Source organism: Delphinapterus leucas, chromosome 15, assembly GCF_059928025.1.
Source record: "Delphinapterus leucas isolate spDelLeu-1000000601 "Yukka" chromosome 15, BTC_Dleu_Yukka2, whole genome shotgun sequence".
Classification (NCBI taxonomy): domain Eukaryota; kingdom Metazoa; phylum Chordata; class Mammalia; order Artiodactyla; family Monodontidae; genus Delphinapterus; species Delphinapterus leucas.
Window position 1 is genome coordinate 87160324 of NC_143143.1, and position 13611 is coordinate 87173934.

Here is a 13611-nt window from a genome sequence, read left to right on the forward strand (position 1 = left end):
GTGAGGTTGCTCTTAGGACCCCAGACCCAGGCACCTCCCTTGAGGAAGGGCGCCATCAGGGCACCTCCCAGCACCTTGCTGGGGTGTGAAATTGGGGGTCCGGGCTTCCTGATCGCAGATGTGTGGTGGGGAGCACATGGGGTGACCCTGGAAGACGGTAACGACATTGCATCAATCACGGCATCCTCCACACGGGACTGCAGCATGCACATCGGACACCCATGGGGCCAACATTTCTGCAGTGTCATTTTTTTATCCTACTTGACCTTTGGCCCCTAGTACTCCCCCACCCCCATGCTCACCACCTCCCTGCTCTGTACTCCGGACTGGGCAGCCCTGAGGGGGAAACAGGTGAGGGGCGGTGGGGGGGTGCCCAGCACAGAGGGAGGGGATGGCACCTGCAGGCCTGGGTCACCCCTGCCCTCCTCCTTCACAGGACCCATCTCCAGCAGGCCCCTTCCCCTGCCTCGGTCCCTGGGGCCTGGCCAAATTGTTCCCGCGGGGTGAGGGCTCTGCAGCTTCTCCAAGAGGTGCCCACAGACAGCCTTATATGGCCAGGAGGACTCACTGCCCAGGCGGAATCTGATCCCACGGGAAGGGCAGGGGTGCGGGGCGGTGCCCTGGGCCAGAGCAGGCCCACACGGGGAGTGGCTGGAATGGCCGCAGCCTCCTGGGCCTGCAGTCCCCTAAAGGGAGCCACATTAGTCCGAGCCCCTCACCAACTTTGGGGCATCTGGTTGGGGGCCCTGTGATGAGCCACGGGGGCTTGCCGCCCCGGCAAGAGCCATGAGATTCGAGGGCAGCCTGCCCTGCCCGGCACCACCCAAACCGCACCAGGTACGGCCCTCTCCCTGCCTGTGGGGCTTAAGGCCAGCAGCCCCTGCTCTGCCCTTGACCAGCCAGGCCACTGGCCCTCAGCAAATGGCCTCCTCCTCCCGGGCGGCCCCCTGCCACCCAGAGCAGCACCGGGGTCCCCGTGCCACACCCGGGCCCCGCTGGGACTCAGCCCCCCGCCTTGACTCCGCTCCCCAGCCCTCTTCCTCTCCTTCCAGCACCCCTACCTTTCTCTCTTCTGACTCTCTCCTCTGGGCTTCTCATTCTCTGGCTACCCTCTCTCTGGCTCTGTCCCTCTGTCTCCCTACCTCTGTCTGTCTGTCTGGGTCTCTCGGTGTCTCTGTCTCTCTTCCTGCCATCTGCTGCCCTAGATCTGCTGAACTCCGCTACTCAGGGCAGCCCTAGGGCACCCCTCCCCCGTGTCTCCTGGGGCCTTTGGAGAAGGATTTGCAGCAGCAGTGGTGGCAGAGCCACTGCCTGCCTGCCAGGCCTGTCTGCCCACCTGGGAAGCTCTGGCCGCAGGGTCCCAGTGGCCCTTGCAGGCTGGGCTGGGGAGTGGGCCGGCGGGGGATGACACAGCTCTCCCGGGCTCCTGAGCTGCCACACGGCCCTGGGACACGGCAAGTGGGGGTGGAGTCTGCCTCGTCCAGGGGGGCACCGCAGTCCACTGCCTGCACGTCGGGGCTGCGGCCCGGGGAGGCCCCAGGCCACGGGCAGAGGGGGACAAGGGCCCACATGGCGCTGGGTGCAGCCACTCCTCAGGCCAGCGTGGGAGGGCAGGGACTCTTGTCACCCGGCTGTTCAGGTGAGCAGAGGAGGCGGGGTAGGCCCAGATGACCCTCTGTGCCTCCCCCGAGCCAAAGGCCCGAGGACAGCGTGGGGGCCCCTGGCCCTTGCCACGTGTGCGCATCTTACCGGCAGGCTCTCGGGGAAACTGAGGCTCGGGTGGTGCTGTGGCCCAGGAAGGGTGAGGCAACAGGGTGAGGGGTTGACAGCTGTCTGTCTGTCCAGGATGTGCTCCAAGGGGATGCAGTAGAAGGGCAAGGGCTGCCAGGCCACCAGGGCCGGGTTGGAGCAGGAGGCCTGGGGCAGCACCTGCCCTGTCCGTCCTCTGTGGTCCAGACTGGCACATCCCCTGGGCTGGCAGGAGCCTGCGACATCTTCCCCAGCGCCGAGCGGGAGGGGGTGAGCTGGGGCCCTGGGGAGCCCTGGCCTGGACGCTGCCCGGGGGTTGAGAGCCACCCACTCAGGGGCCCCCAGCTGTGACAAGGGGTCCCTCCTCTCTCCGTCACCTCAGGTGGCTTTTCAGAGGCAAAAGCCCTGTGTGCCTCTGCTGGAGACTCTCCAGTGCCCAACCCCCCGCCCCTGCAGCTTCCAAGGCTGTCAAGCTGCCTCTCGCCCCCTTGTTGCCCCCAGCGTTCCAGCCTCACTGGCCTCCTTACAAAGTCTAAGTGCCCCCTCGCATCACAGGACCTTTGCATGACCCATACCTTCCACCAGGAATCTTCTCCCACCCAGCTCTGGGCCACCCTACAGAGCCCAGCTCCGGGCGTACATTCTTCCTTCCTTCATTTAACGACTATTTAATATTTTTATTTATTTCATTTCATTATCTTATTATTTATCTTATGTCCTGAGCCCCGTGCCGAGCAGGTGCTGGGCAGTTGTGGCTGGATGCTGGGACACCTGTGCCCCATGGCCTTCACACTGGCCTGGAGGCCCCGGGTGGGGGAGGGCCGGCTGACAGGGAGAGGGCTCAGCGCCCAGGGCCCTGCTTCTCTCGTGCGGCCTGAGGGCCACAGCGCAGTGAAAACATCAGACAGTAACAAGTGCGGGCCAGGATGAAGGAAGTCAGGTCCCCTACGCTGCCGCTGGCGGCGGGGACGCAGACGATGTGCCTGTGGACCTAGTGTGGTGCTTCCTGAGAGGAAACGCGGCGTCCCCCCCGGGGGTCCACACCCCCACTTCTGGGGGTGCATCCACAGCGATCCCGTGCACAACGTCTGTGGCGGCGCTTCCCATAGCAGCCAAAAGGCGGAAGCAGCCCAGATGCCCATCAGTGGAGGAGCAGGAGTGAGCTGCTCCACACCCGCCGCAACTCTGAGCCTGGCAGGCGGACTCTTTGAAGAAGCCGCTGGAACCGGGAGCCGGCAGTTCGGGGTGTGCCTGGGCCACAAGGCTCGCTGAGCGGGCAGAGCGCAGCGGAGGCGGGAGCGGGTGACAGCAGGTGGAGATGGCCGAGGCAGGGCTGCCTCTGGGTGCCGGACCGCTCCCATCACACAGCCAGCTCGTCCCGTGCTTCCCGTGAGCGCCAGGGAGGCGCAGGCCCGTGTTTAGGGCTGCGGGGAGCCCAAGACACTCAACCCTAAACGGGAGACTGACTCACCCTGTCTCCCCCGAGCGTCCACGGGGCCCTGGGTCACACGCAGCTCAGCCTGCAGGCTCGTGCCTCAGGGCCTGACCGCGAAACCCAAGTACTGGGGCTCCCGCAGGGCCACCAGCACTTCAGATGCAAGTGACACCCAACCACCTCCGTCTCCTCTCACCCCAACTTCATAAAAGGAGGGCTTGAGAGTACGGAAAGGTGGGGCCGCGGAGGGACCACCGGTTGGGCCCCGTCCCGCCCGCCCGGGGCTCTGTTCTGGCGGTCCCCTCCAGGACCCCCGCTGGGGGCTCCCCCTGCCGGTGTGGAGAGGTAGGGACGGTGGGTGGGCTCAGCTCCAGGCCTCTGTTTGCCTCAAGTTTCAACATTTACAAAACATTGGTCCTCAGCTCTCCTGGGGAGATATTTCCTAGAGGAATGTAAACACGGGAGAGTTGGAAGGCTCGTGCTGGGCTCCGCAGTGGTAGGGTCTCCTGAGAGCACAGTCTCCTTCTCGGAGGGGCTCTGTGGCTGGGTTTCCCCCCCGGGGGTGGTAGTGAGGGAGGTGAAGCCTGGGAGTTGAGAGTCACCCCCTCCCTGGGAGCCCGGTCTCCTGTTGCCTCCGTGCTCCATCCAGGGCTTGCTGCGTGATCTCAGGTCAGAGGCGCAACCTCTCTGGGCCCCTGAGCCAATGGGGCTGATCGTGTTCTCCTGCCTGGCTTTGGCCCCAGTCCCTCAGCACCACCATGTCTCTGTGCCACACACCCAGTGGGGCTTTAGGGAGCTGCCGTTTCTGGTGCCCTGCGCTGGCTCTGGGCGGGCGCCTGATCTGATGCTCACAAAAGCCCATTTTACAGACGGGAGACTGGGGATCAGAGGGGCTATGTGGACGCTGCCTGTCACCAGCGCTGTGACCCCGAGGCACTGTGCGACCCAGCCTGCTGGTCAGGGGTCAGGAGGCTGCCAGGTTGGTCAGTCCTGACCTTATCTGCAAGGTGCTCAGTCCCCGTCCGCAGGGCTTGCTCCTGGCTGGACATGTGCCCACATGCTCTGTAGCAACAGCTGACCCCAGGCATCCTCAGCGAGGCCCCAGCCCCGGGAAGCCGAGGGTCTGCCAGGAGGCCGTCTGGGCCCTGCAGGAGGCTGGCACAGGCCGCCCTCAGGGCCTCCTGTATCTCCACCGGAATGCACTGAGCCCCCATCCCCTGCCCACCCAGGGGGAGGAATGTGGCTGAGGCTACGGGGAGCAGGGAGCCTGGGGGGTGTGTGTGGTAAGAGGCCTCCCTCCACCTCCTGGAATCCTCGGCCTGCCTCTCCCCGCCCCCACTGCAGAGCGAGCCTCTGGGCCTCCTCTCCACAGGCTGCAGGGGCTCTGGGGTGACCAGTGTGAAGGGGTGGCACCTCCCAGGGCTGGTCCCTGCGTGACAGCGTCCCTTCCTCAGAGAGGCCTTCCCTGACCACCTGACCTACAGCCCCCTCATTTGGGCCGTTGCCCTTCAGAGCCCTAGACCATGCCCCATTGGCATCCTGGGCCGGACGCCTCCCTGCAGGGCCCTCCTGGGCACCATGGGGTGTTCAGCAGCATCCCCGGTCTCTACCCACTAGCGGCCAGTAGCACCCTCCCCTCCCCCAGGCATGGCAGTCAGCCAGACAGTCAGTATGTCCTGGGGGGACCGTCCTGGGATGAGACCCACTGCCCCAGACCTTCCTGAGATGAGACGTTAATTGTCCTCTTCCCCAGGCCAGGAGCTCCCCGAGGACACGGGTCACCCATCCTGAACGCTGCAGGGCCCGTGCCTGCCCGGGGGCCCAGGACAGCGTCCCGGCCCGCACAGCTCGAGGTCACAGCAGGTGGGGGGGGCGGCGCCTCCTGGCTGGGCCCTGCGGGACATCCCGGGGCTTCAGAGTCCCAGAGCGCCTGTGGAGCTGGGCGGGGAGCGGAGAAGCTGCCCAGAGCCCAGAGGAGCTGTGGGGCCGGGCTGTGCCGGACAAGCCCGGGCCGCGCCCGCTCATGCGGGGCAGGAATCTGGATTCCGTCACTCTCCACCTGGGCTTTCCAGGCCCAGCAAACCTCTGTCCCTGGGCATGTTTCTGCAGCAGCTGACATGCTCGGCTGCCTGGTGCTCAGAGGCTGGGCTGGGCCCCACAAGCAGCCCTGTCCACCCAGGCCCCCTGCTGGGTGTCCCCGGGGCAGAGCAGGGAGGTGAAGGACCTCCAAACCGCCACTTCTGAGTGCTCCATGCCTGAAAGCCCACCATTAACCCTCCTTAGGGCTCAGCTTGGGGCGGGGGGTGGGGTGGGGCAGGTGGGGGTCCTCTCCGTCGGCACAAGGGCCCATCCTGGCTGCGCTGCGTCCCACCCCTCCACGCCCAGAGCCCGAGGCTGGGTTCAAGCCCTGCCCTGCATCCTGACTCCGTGCATCTGGGGGAGCCACTTCCTCTCCCTTGGCCTCAGTTTCCTGCACTGTACATGCTGCCGGTTCCTCCCAGGGCAGGAAGAGCCGGTCCAAGGTCACCTCCCAGACAGACAGACAGACCGCAGTACCCGCTTCCACTGAAGAGAGCAGCAGTAAAGGGGTGGGTGGAAGAGTGGTCTTTCCGTCCCGAGGTCTGTGCCCACCTGCAGGTGTACAAGGCCCCCAGCTGCCCGGTCCTGTTGAACACTCACCTCCACCCACGGGGGAAGGGAGAACAGCTTCGACCTTCTGATGGGGCAACTGAGGCTGAGAAAGGAGAGGGGGGACTTCCCTGGCGGTCCAGTGGTTAAGATTTCACCTTCCAATGCAAGGGGTGCAGGTTCGATCCCTGGTCAGGGAGCTAAGATCCCACATGTCTAATGGCCAAAAACCAAAACATAAAACAGAAGCAATATTGTAACAAATTCAGTAAATACTTTAAAAATGGTCCACATCAAAAAATCTTTAAAAAAAAAAAAAAAGGAGAGGGGCTGGGGCCGGGGGGTTGGCACTAGAAAACAGGCCTGCCCAGTTCCCAGGTCTTTGCCTTAATCACCGTGCTGCCCCTTCAGGATGGCGGGGCCCAGGACAGAGGTCAGCCTGGAGCCAGACCCCGGTGTCCGCCCCCGGCAGGCCTGGCCCGGGGGGTAAAGGTGGGCCTTGCTGCCTGCTCTCTGCAGCCTGCTTGCTTTGAACCTGAAACTCCACCGGCTTGGCTGGAACATCGTGGCCTGTGGCCAGCATGCTGAGCCCGCAGCATGTCCACTAGGATGAGCCAGCTGGACGCTGTGTGCGTGCCTGGGGCGGAAGTGCCTCCTTTCCTGTCCTTGGCTCAGTCCTTGTAGCCCGGCCCCACTGGAGGGATGGGGCCAGAAGATGGACGTTCTTGGGTGTCTCTGACCTCAGAGTCCTCTCCGCTGGGTGTCAGCCGGGATCCGGGAGCCCGGCCCGGCCCCCCACTCCGCCTCCAGAGCGCCTGCGCCTGTAACCGGGGAATGGGCCCGCGAGGGCCTCCCAGGAGCCACCCAGACCTGCCCCAATGCCAGCGCAGTCAGCAGCATGGCCTGACTGCTTGGGGGAACATGGATATAAAAACCCAGGGGGAAAACAAAAACAAAAACAGGGGCTTCCCTGGTGGCGCAGTGGTTGAGAGTCCGCCTGCCGATGCAGGGGACACAGGTTCGTGCCCCGGTCCAGGAGGATCCCACGTGCCGCGGAGTGGCTGGGCCCGTGAGCCATGGCCGCTGAGCCTGCGCATCTGGAGCCTGTGCTCCGCAACGGGAGAGGCCACAACAGTGAGAGGCCTGCGAACCGTAAGAAACAAAAACAAAAACAAAAAGCCCAGGGGGTGGAAGCTCAGGGTTTGTGTTCCCTACCACGTGTAGGTTATACCTCAATGAAAAAATCTCATGTGCTAAAATAAATAGAATAGAATGACAAAAGAAAGTAAAACAGAAGAGAACGTGACACTGGCCAGACACTCTCAGGCTCCCCCAGGCTCTGACAGCCTGTGAGTAACGATGCTCAAGGCCCCACAGCCCAGGTCACCGAGGCTGGGCCCACGTGCTGGGGCTGCACGCTGGCTGTGACCTCCCTTGAGCCTCACGGAGACTGGAGAGGGCCCGCATCTGCCTATCTCCCTGAGGCCAGAGGATGGTCTGGAATCACGGCTGGGGGCGGTGGCACCGGGACCTGCTGGGTGGGAGCCTGCATGCTCCTCGGCCCCTGGGAGCCCCTCTGAGGCAGGAACTCTGTCGTGAGCTGGGCCTTCTCCTGAGAGAAGAGGGCAGGCAGGAAGGGCCAGGGGTCACAGCTCCTGGCCGGGTCTGCACAGGGAGAAGCCTGTCCCTTGGCCCTGAGCTGCAGCTCACTCTGGCCCGCACCCAGGCCCGGAAGGAGGGCTTCCTGGTTTTGGGGCTGGTTCCCTTCTACACACAATACATTTCAGGCTGACCTGGCCCCACCCGGCCCAGAAGCAGCCACTCTGGGAGGAGGAGGGAGGCGCCCCAGGAAGGCTGAGAGCCTCGCTTACCTGTCTGTGAGGTGGGCTCCCAGGATGGTGCTGGGGGATGGGCAGTGGATGCTGCACACGGACACCATCCAACACCACTATAGCCGCTGTCACCCAGCTGGGCGGCCTGAGTGAGGACCCGTGTGACACTGGGGTGGTGACAGTGCAGCTGCTGGAGTCGTCAGCCCAGGGTTCAAATCTATAGCCGTGGGACCTGGGGTCACAGCATAATAATGATGGTGATAGCGGTGATGAAGAAGGTGGCAGTGATGTTGATCGTGACGATGGGGATGCTGAGGGCCTCCTGAATGCCACATCCACTCTGAGCACCGCCTATGTGTTAACCCACCAGTGTGGTGCTCTTACCGCTGTCCCTACTTTAAAGCCAGGAGGAGGAGGAGACAGCTAAGCTACCTGTCATACAGCTACGAGGCAGAGGGAGGGTGCAAAGTCAGCCTGCCATACTGATGGGAACTGGAAGCCAGGGCGATCTAGAGCACTTGGGGGTGCAGCGGGCAGTAACAGGTGTATGCTCTGTAGACCTGGAAGTGCTCGGGGATCCTGATGGGGACCATCCTGCTGAAGAGCCGCTTCTCTGAGCCCCTGGGAGCTGCCCCGGGAGCTGCAAAAAGGGCTCAGGACAGTGTCTTCAAGTGCCAGGTCCTCCCATCCCCAATCCCTTCATCCCACCCAGCCTCTGGCCCTTTTCCAACCTGGAGACCCCACAGGAAGCTCAGTAAACAAGTCATCCCTCGGGCAAGGGGCAAGGGGCCAGGGGCCTGAGGGAGGTGGCCAGCCCCCTTCAGCCGGCAGGAAAGTGGGCAGAGAGTGGACAGGTGAGCCTCTGCCCTTGGGCCCCTCGCAGGGCTGCCTGCAGGGTCAGGTGCAGCTCTTGGGCGCCCCGTAGTGGCTGCTGGGGAGAGTACAAGTGGGATGTGGCGACACCTCTCCCCAGGTTTCTGACCTCTGTCGGCCTCCAGCCTGAGTAGCTGCCCTCGGCCACTTCAGATGCCAGGAGGCCCTGCTGATGGAAGGCCCACGTAGGCTCCCTTCAGGGACCACTGGCTCCTCTGTCTGTGGGACCTGAGACTTCAGACAGCAGGGTTTCTTAAAGGTGGGGTGGGCTCATCCAGATTTCACGGGCCTGAGGGTGGGGTCACAGGGCTTCCTTTTGAACATCTTGGCCTTGGGATCCCACCTCGGGGAAGATGAGACTGTGATGTCTTGTGTGTGTGCCCATGTGTGTGCATGCGTGCGTGACCTATAGTCTTAAATGTTTGGGGTTTTTTTTTTGCGGCACGCGGGCCTCTCACTGTTGTGGCCTCTCCCGTTGCGGAGCACAGGCTCCGGACGCCCAGGCTCAGCGGCCACGGCTCACGGGCCCAGCCGCTCTGCGGCATGTGGGATCTTCCCGGACCGGGGCACAAACCCGCGTCCCCTGTATCGGCAGCATCGGCAGGCGGACTCTCAACCACTGCGCCACCAGGGACCCTTTGCCCATTTTTGAATTCGGTGGTTGTTGTTGATTAGTTTTAGGAGTTCTCTCTATATTCTTAATATTAATCCCTTATCAGATGTATGATTTGCAAATATTTTCTCCCATCTTTGGGTTGCCTTTTTACTCTGTTGATGGTGTCTTTTTAAGAAAATTTTATTTAAAAAAATTTTGGGGGGCCATGCCACGAGGCACGTGGGATCTTAGTTCCCCAAACCTGTACCCCCTGCATTGGAAGTGCAGAGTCTTAACCACTGGACCGCCAGGGAAGTCCTGATGGCATCTCTCTCTTTTTTTTTTAATGAATTTATTTATTTTTGGCTGCACTGGGTCTTTGTTGCTGTGCACGGGCTTTTCTCTAGTTGTGGTGAGCGGGGTCTACTCTTTGTTATGGTGTGTGGGATTCTCACTGTGGTGGCTTCTCTTGTTGAGGAGCGTGGGCTCTAGGCACACGGGCTTCAGTAGTTGTGGCACGTGGGCTTCAGTAGTTGCTGCTCATGGGCTTAGCTGCTCCATGGCATGTGGGATCTTCGCGGACCAGGGCTCGAACCCGTGTCCCCTGCATTGGCAGGCAGATTCTTAACCACTGTGCCACCAGGGAAGTCCCCCAATGGTGTCTTTTTGATGCACAACTTTAATTTTTCATGAAGTCCAATTTTTTTTGGTTGTTGTTGCTGCTGCCCGTGCCTTTGGTCTCATATGCAAGAAATCATTGCCAAACCCAGTATCATGAAGGTTGTGTCCTATGTTTTCTTCTAAGAGTTTTATAGTTTTACGTATTGTGTTTATGTACTTGATCCATTTTGAGTTAATTTTTGCAATTGGTGTGAGGTAAGGGTCCGGCTTCATTCTTTTGCATGTGGAGACCCAGTTTTCCCAGCACACTTGTTGAAAAGACAGTCATTTCCTTCTTAAACGGTCCTCATCACCTTTTTGGTGCTCCGGGGCTCTAGCTGTCTCCGTCTCCTGCCTCTCAGCTACAGAGACAATCTGTTTTTTTTTTTTTTTTTTTTTTTTGCAGTACGCAGGCCTCTCACTGTTGTGGACCCCGTGCCGCGGTGCACAGGCTCCGGACGTGCAGGCCCAGCGGCCATGGCTCACGGGCCCAGCCGCTCCACGACATGCGGGATCCTCCCGGACCGGGGCACGAACCCGCATCCCCTGCACCGGCAGGCGGACCCCCAACCACTGCGCCACCAGGGAAGCCCCAGAGACAATCTCTTGATGACCAGGCCTAGCTGGACTGACCCACACACTGACACAGACAGGCAGGCCAGCTGTGCAGACCCCCAAATGAGACAGACTGGCACCTAGGACCCTTTGCTGCAGGGCTTGCACCTGGACAAATGTCTCCTTGAGCTACACAACATTGTACAAAAAAACTGTATGGGATGAAAAATAGCAACATACATGCACACTGGAGGCAAACTATGGACAGAAAGATACAAAAAGACCAAAAACCCAGCTGCCACTTTTAAAGAGCTGGGAGCAAGAACAGGGTACATGGAGCAAAAGCAGGGTCCTGCGCATGCACCCTGCACACCCCACCACCTAAGGGGTGGGCAGACCACCTAAGCCACCCCTCTGGCCCGAGCCCTGGACCTGCCCCTATCCTCACCCCATATAAGAAACCAGCTCGACTCCCCTGGGGAGCTAGCAAGGGAACCTGTTACATGTTTCCGCTCCCCCCTGCTGCAGCAGGAGCCCCGATAAAGCCTTGCCTGAATTTCTTGTCTGGCTTCTTATCAATTTCTATTGATTAGGGAAGGCCAAGAACCCTGGTCGGTATCACAACCACAAACATAAACACGTAATGTCTGTGCACGTGCTGGGGGTCCTGGAAAAAGCACACACCTCTCACGGCTGGCATGAACATGGAGTGTGACCTTCCTACAGGGCGCTGGCCTTGGTGACTCACTCCTGATGCCCAGCTGCTGGCGCCCAGCGGAAGCAACAGCAGACACACTGCCCGCACGAACACTGGTTTCCGGGTACGAGGGAACTGGTGGCCTCGGCCCCCACCAGGCCCAGATGTTAAACCCTCCCAGAGCCGCACAGAAGTTGGCAGTGACTCAAATGGGGCACCGTTTGGCCAAGCTGATGGGGAGCATTTGCAAGTTACCACAGGGTGAGCCGACACAGCCCTGAGAAGTGAGCTGGGAGCCCAGACTGGGAGGATGGGGAGGGCGTGTCAAGCAAAGGGGCATTTGGACTTCGGAGAGTCCACGGCCAGGCTCAGCCCGGGCAGCAGGCGGAGGCCAAGTGCGCAGGGTCTGGAGTCCACCCACGAGGGGCCTTCCCTCTCCTCCGCGAGATGAAGCCCAGGAGGATGTTTCAGTCGAGGCTGCAGGGCACGCCCCCAGGAACGCAGGGCGGGGGACCCTGGGAAGTCAGCTCTGCAGGCTGGAGTTTTTCTATTTTCTTCCTTAACGGACCCTTAGCACCAGGAGAGACTGCTCCGTGGAGGATGGAGTGGGCGTGATGTGGGGGGAGGGGTCCCGGGCAGGGACCGGATGGTGCAGGGCGAGGGAAGGGCTGGGGGGGCTCGACCTGGTTCTGCCACGAGGCTTGGCCGAGCTCCTTCCCCGCTCAGGCACTGGTTTCCCGAGGGGTTGTCTTCCACGGCCTGGGAGGGCGCCCCCCACCCCAGCCCTGCAGCTCCTCCCTCAAGACCCCAGGGGCTCTCCCCACTCTTCGCTCTTAGAACCAACGGCGCCCCTCCTGCGTCCACGTTCGTGATGCCCGGCTTGTCTCCGGGGTAAGCGCTCCGGTCCGCAGCTCTCACGTGCTGACGAGCGCGGCCCGTTCCAGGGCCCCCGGCCCCCGCCCTCGCCCCCCGGGTCCGCAGGTCCTGACTGAGCGGCCGCGGGCACCGGGCGGTCCCGGCGACGGGAAGCGCCCGCCCTGGGCGCAGCCCACCGCTGCGGGGACCCGCCCGCGGGCGCCCTCGCGAGTCCGCGCCGGCCACCCGCCCAGCACGGCGACTCGCCCTCGAGGCGCGGCCTCGGCCCCCTTGCGGTCGCCAGACGTCAGGAGGCTCTCACCCGCCGGAAGCAGAAGTGCGTCAGAGCGGCCGGCCTTGCTCTCTGCGTAGAGTCGCGGGGGCGTGCGGGACCCGGAAGTACTCGCCAAGGCCCCGCCCCACCCGCTAATAGCACTGCCGGGGGAGAAGGCCCTTCCTCTCTGCACTCGCGCTCGTTGTGGTGCCACCAGGTAGGTCTCGCGGCCGCGGTCGGGGTCGGGGCCGGGGTACGGGCTGGGTGGCGGCGCGGGGGCCTGGGGCGGGTCGGTGCGGGGCGGGGACGGACTCGGGCGTGCGTGGGTCGGGGCCTGGGCGGGGTGGCGGCCCGGAGCCCGGGTCGGTGCGGGGCGGGGACGGACCCGAGCGCGCGGACACGGCCCGTCCTCACGGCGCTGCGGGGGGCTCCACAGACGCTCCCTCAACATGCAGAACGACGCCGGCGAGTTCGTGGACCTGTACGTGCCGCGGAAATGGTGAGCATCTTCCGACCCGGTCCCTGCATCCCCCGCCGCCGCCACCGGCCGCCGAGCCCTCTCCCTGCCCCTCGCTCGCCAAGCCCCGTCCCCGCTCACTGCGCTCCCCCCGCAGCTCTGCCAGCAACCGCATCATAGGCGCCAAGGACCACGCGTCCATCCAGATGAACGTGGCCGAGGTGAGCCGGGCGGCGGGACGGCTTGTCCCCTGGGGAGGGGCGAGGTCTGGGCGGGCCTCACGTCGATTTCCAAACCCCAGGTTTAGACCCGAAGGCGTTTGGGTGCACCTCTTTGTGACCCCCATTCTCGATTCTCGGTTCATAGGTTGACAAGGTGACAGGCAGGTTCAACGGCCAGTTTAAAACCTATGCCATCTGCGGGGCCATTCGCAGGATGGTGAGTGATCCCCGGCCTCGCTCGGCGGGCCTTTGAACCGGAGTGGCGTCTCCCTCCCTGCTCCCACCCTGAGCAGGTTCGTTGGCAGAAGAGACTGCAGCGTGCCGCACTGGACTGGGCTGGCTGCCAGCCGCTTCCTGGGGGTGGAAAAGGGTGCTCGGGGCCCACCCTGAGAAAACAGGCAGGCCATGACCTTGGAGCTTCCCAGTTATCACAGCTCCTTCCCGCCCCAGGGGTCTGACCCCTGTACCGTCAGGGGTCTGCCTGATGTTAGCGTGTCTACCCTTGGTCGGTTTGGACGGCAGTGTGGCTGGACCTCTGGCCAGCAGGGTGCCTGGTCCCAATGTGCGTTCTCCCCTAGGGCGAGTCAGATGACTCCATTCTCCGACTGGCCAAGGCTGACGGCATTGTCTCAAAGTAAGAGGACTGGGGTTTGGGCACAGAGGCCCAGGATGTCTTTGGAGACCAGGTTTTAAAGTTCTTCCTTTTGTTCCAGGAACTTCTGACTGGAGAGGATCCTGGATGTGGAACGTGTGTTATAAATAAAGAGTGAAAACCTATCT

At 62.5% G+C, this 13611-nt stretch overlaps 1 protein-coding gene across 2 annotated transcripts; it reads left to right on the forward strand.

The window, feature by feature from the left end:
- Positions 1-12242: 12242 nt before the first annotated feature.
- Positions 12243-13608, forward strand: RPS21 (ribosomal protein S21). Of its 2 annotated transcripts, XM_022597647.3 has the most exons (6): positions 12246-12370; positions 12590-12652; positions 12768-12831; positions 12977-13048; positions 13410-13465; positions 13545-13608. In XM_022597647.3, the coding sequence occupies exons 2-6, from the start codon at positions 12603-12605 to the stop codon at positions 13552-13554; spliced, it is 252 nt and encodes an 83-aa protein (XP_022453355.1). In that variant the 5' UTR covers positions 12246-12370; positions 12590-12602; the 3' UTR covers positions 13555-13608. The 2 variants fall into 2 exon arrangements, with proteins under 2 accessions (XP_089753274.1, XP_022453355.1); XM_089897148.1 differs by lacking the exon at positions 13545-13608 and having other exon boundaries at positions 12243-12370; positions 13410-13469.
- The last annotated feature ends 3 nt before the right edge of the window (positions 13609-13611 follow it).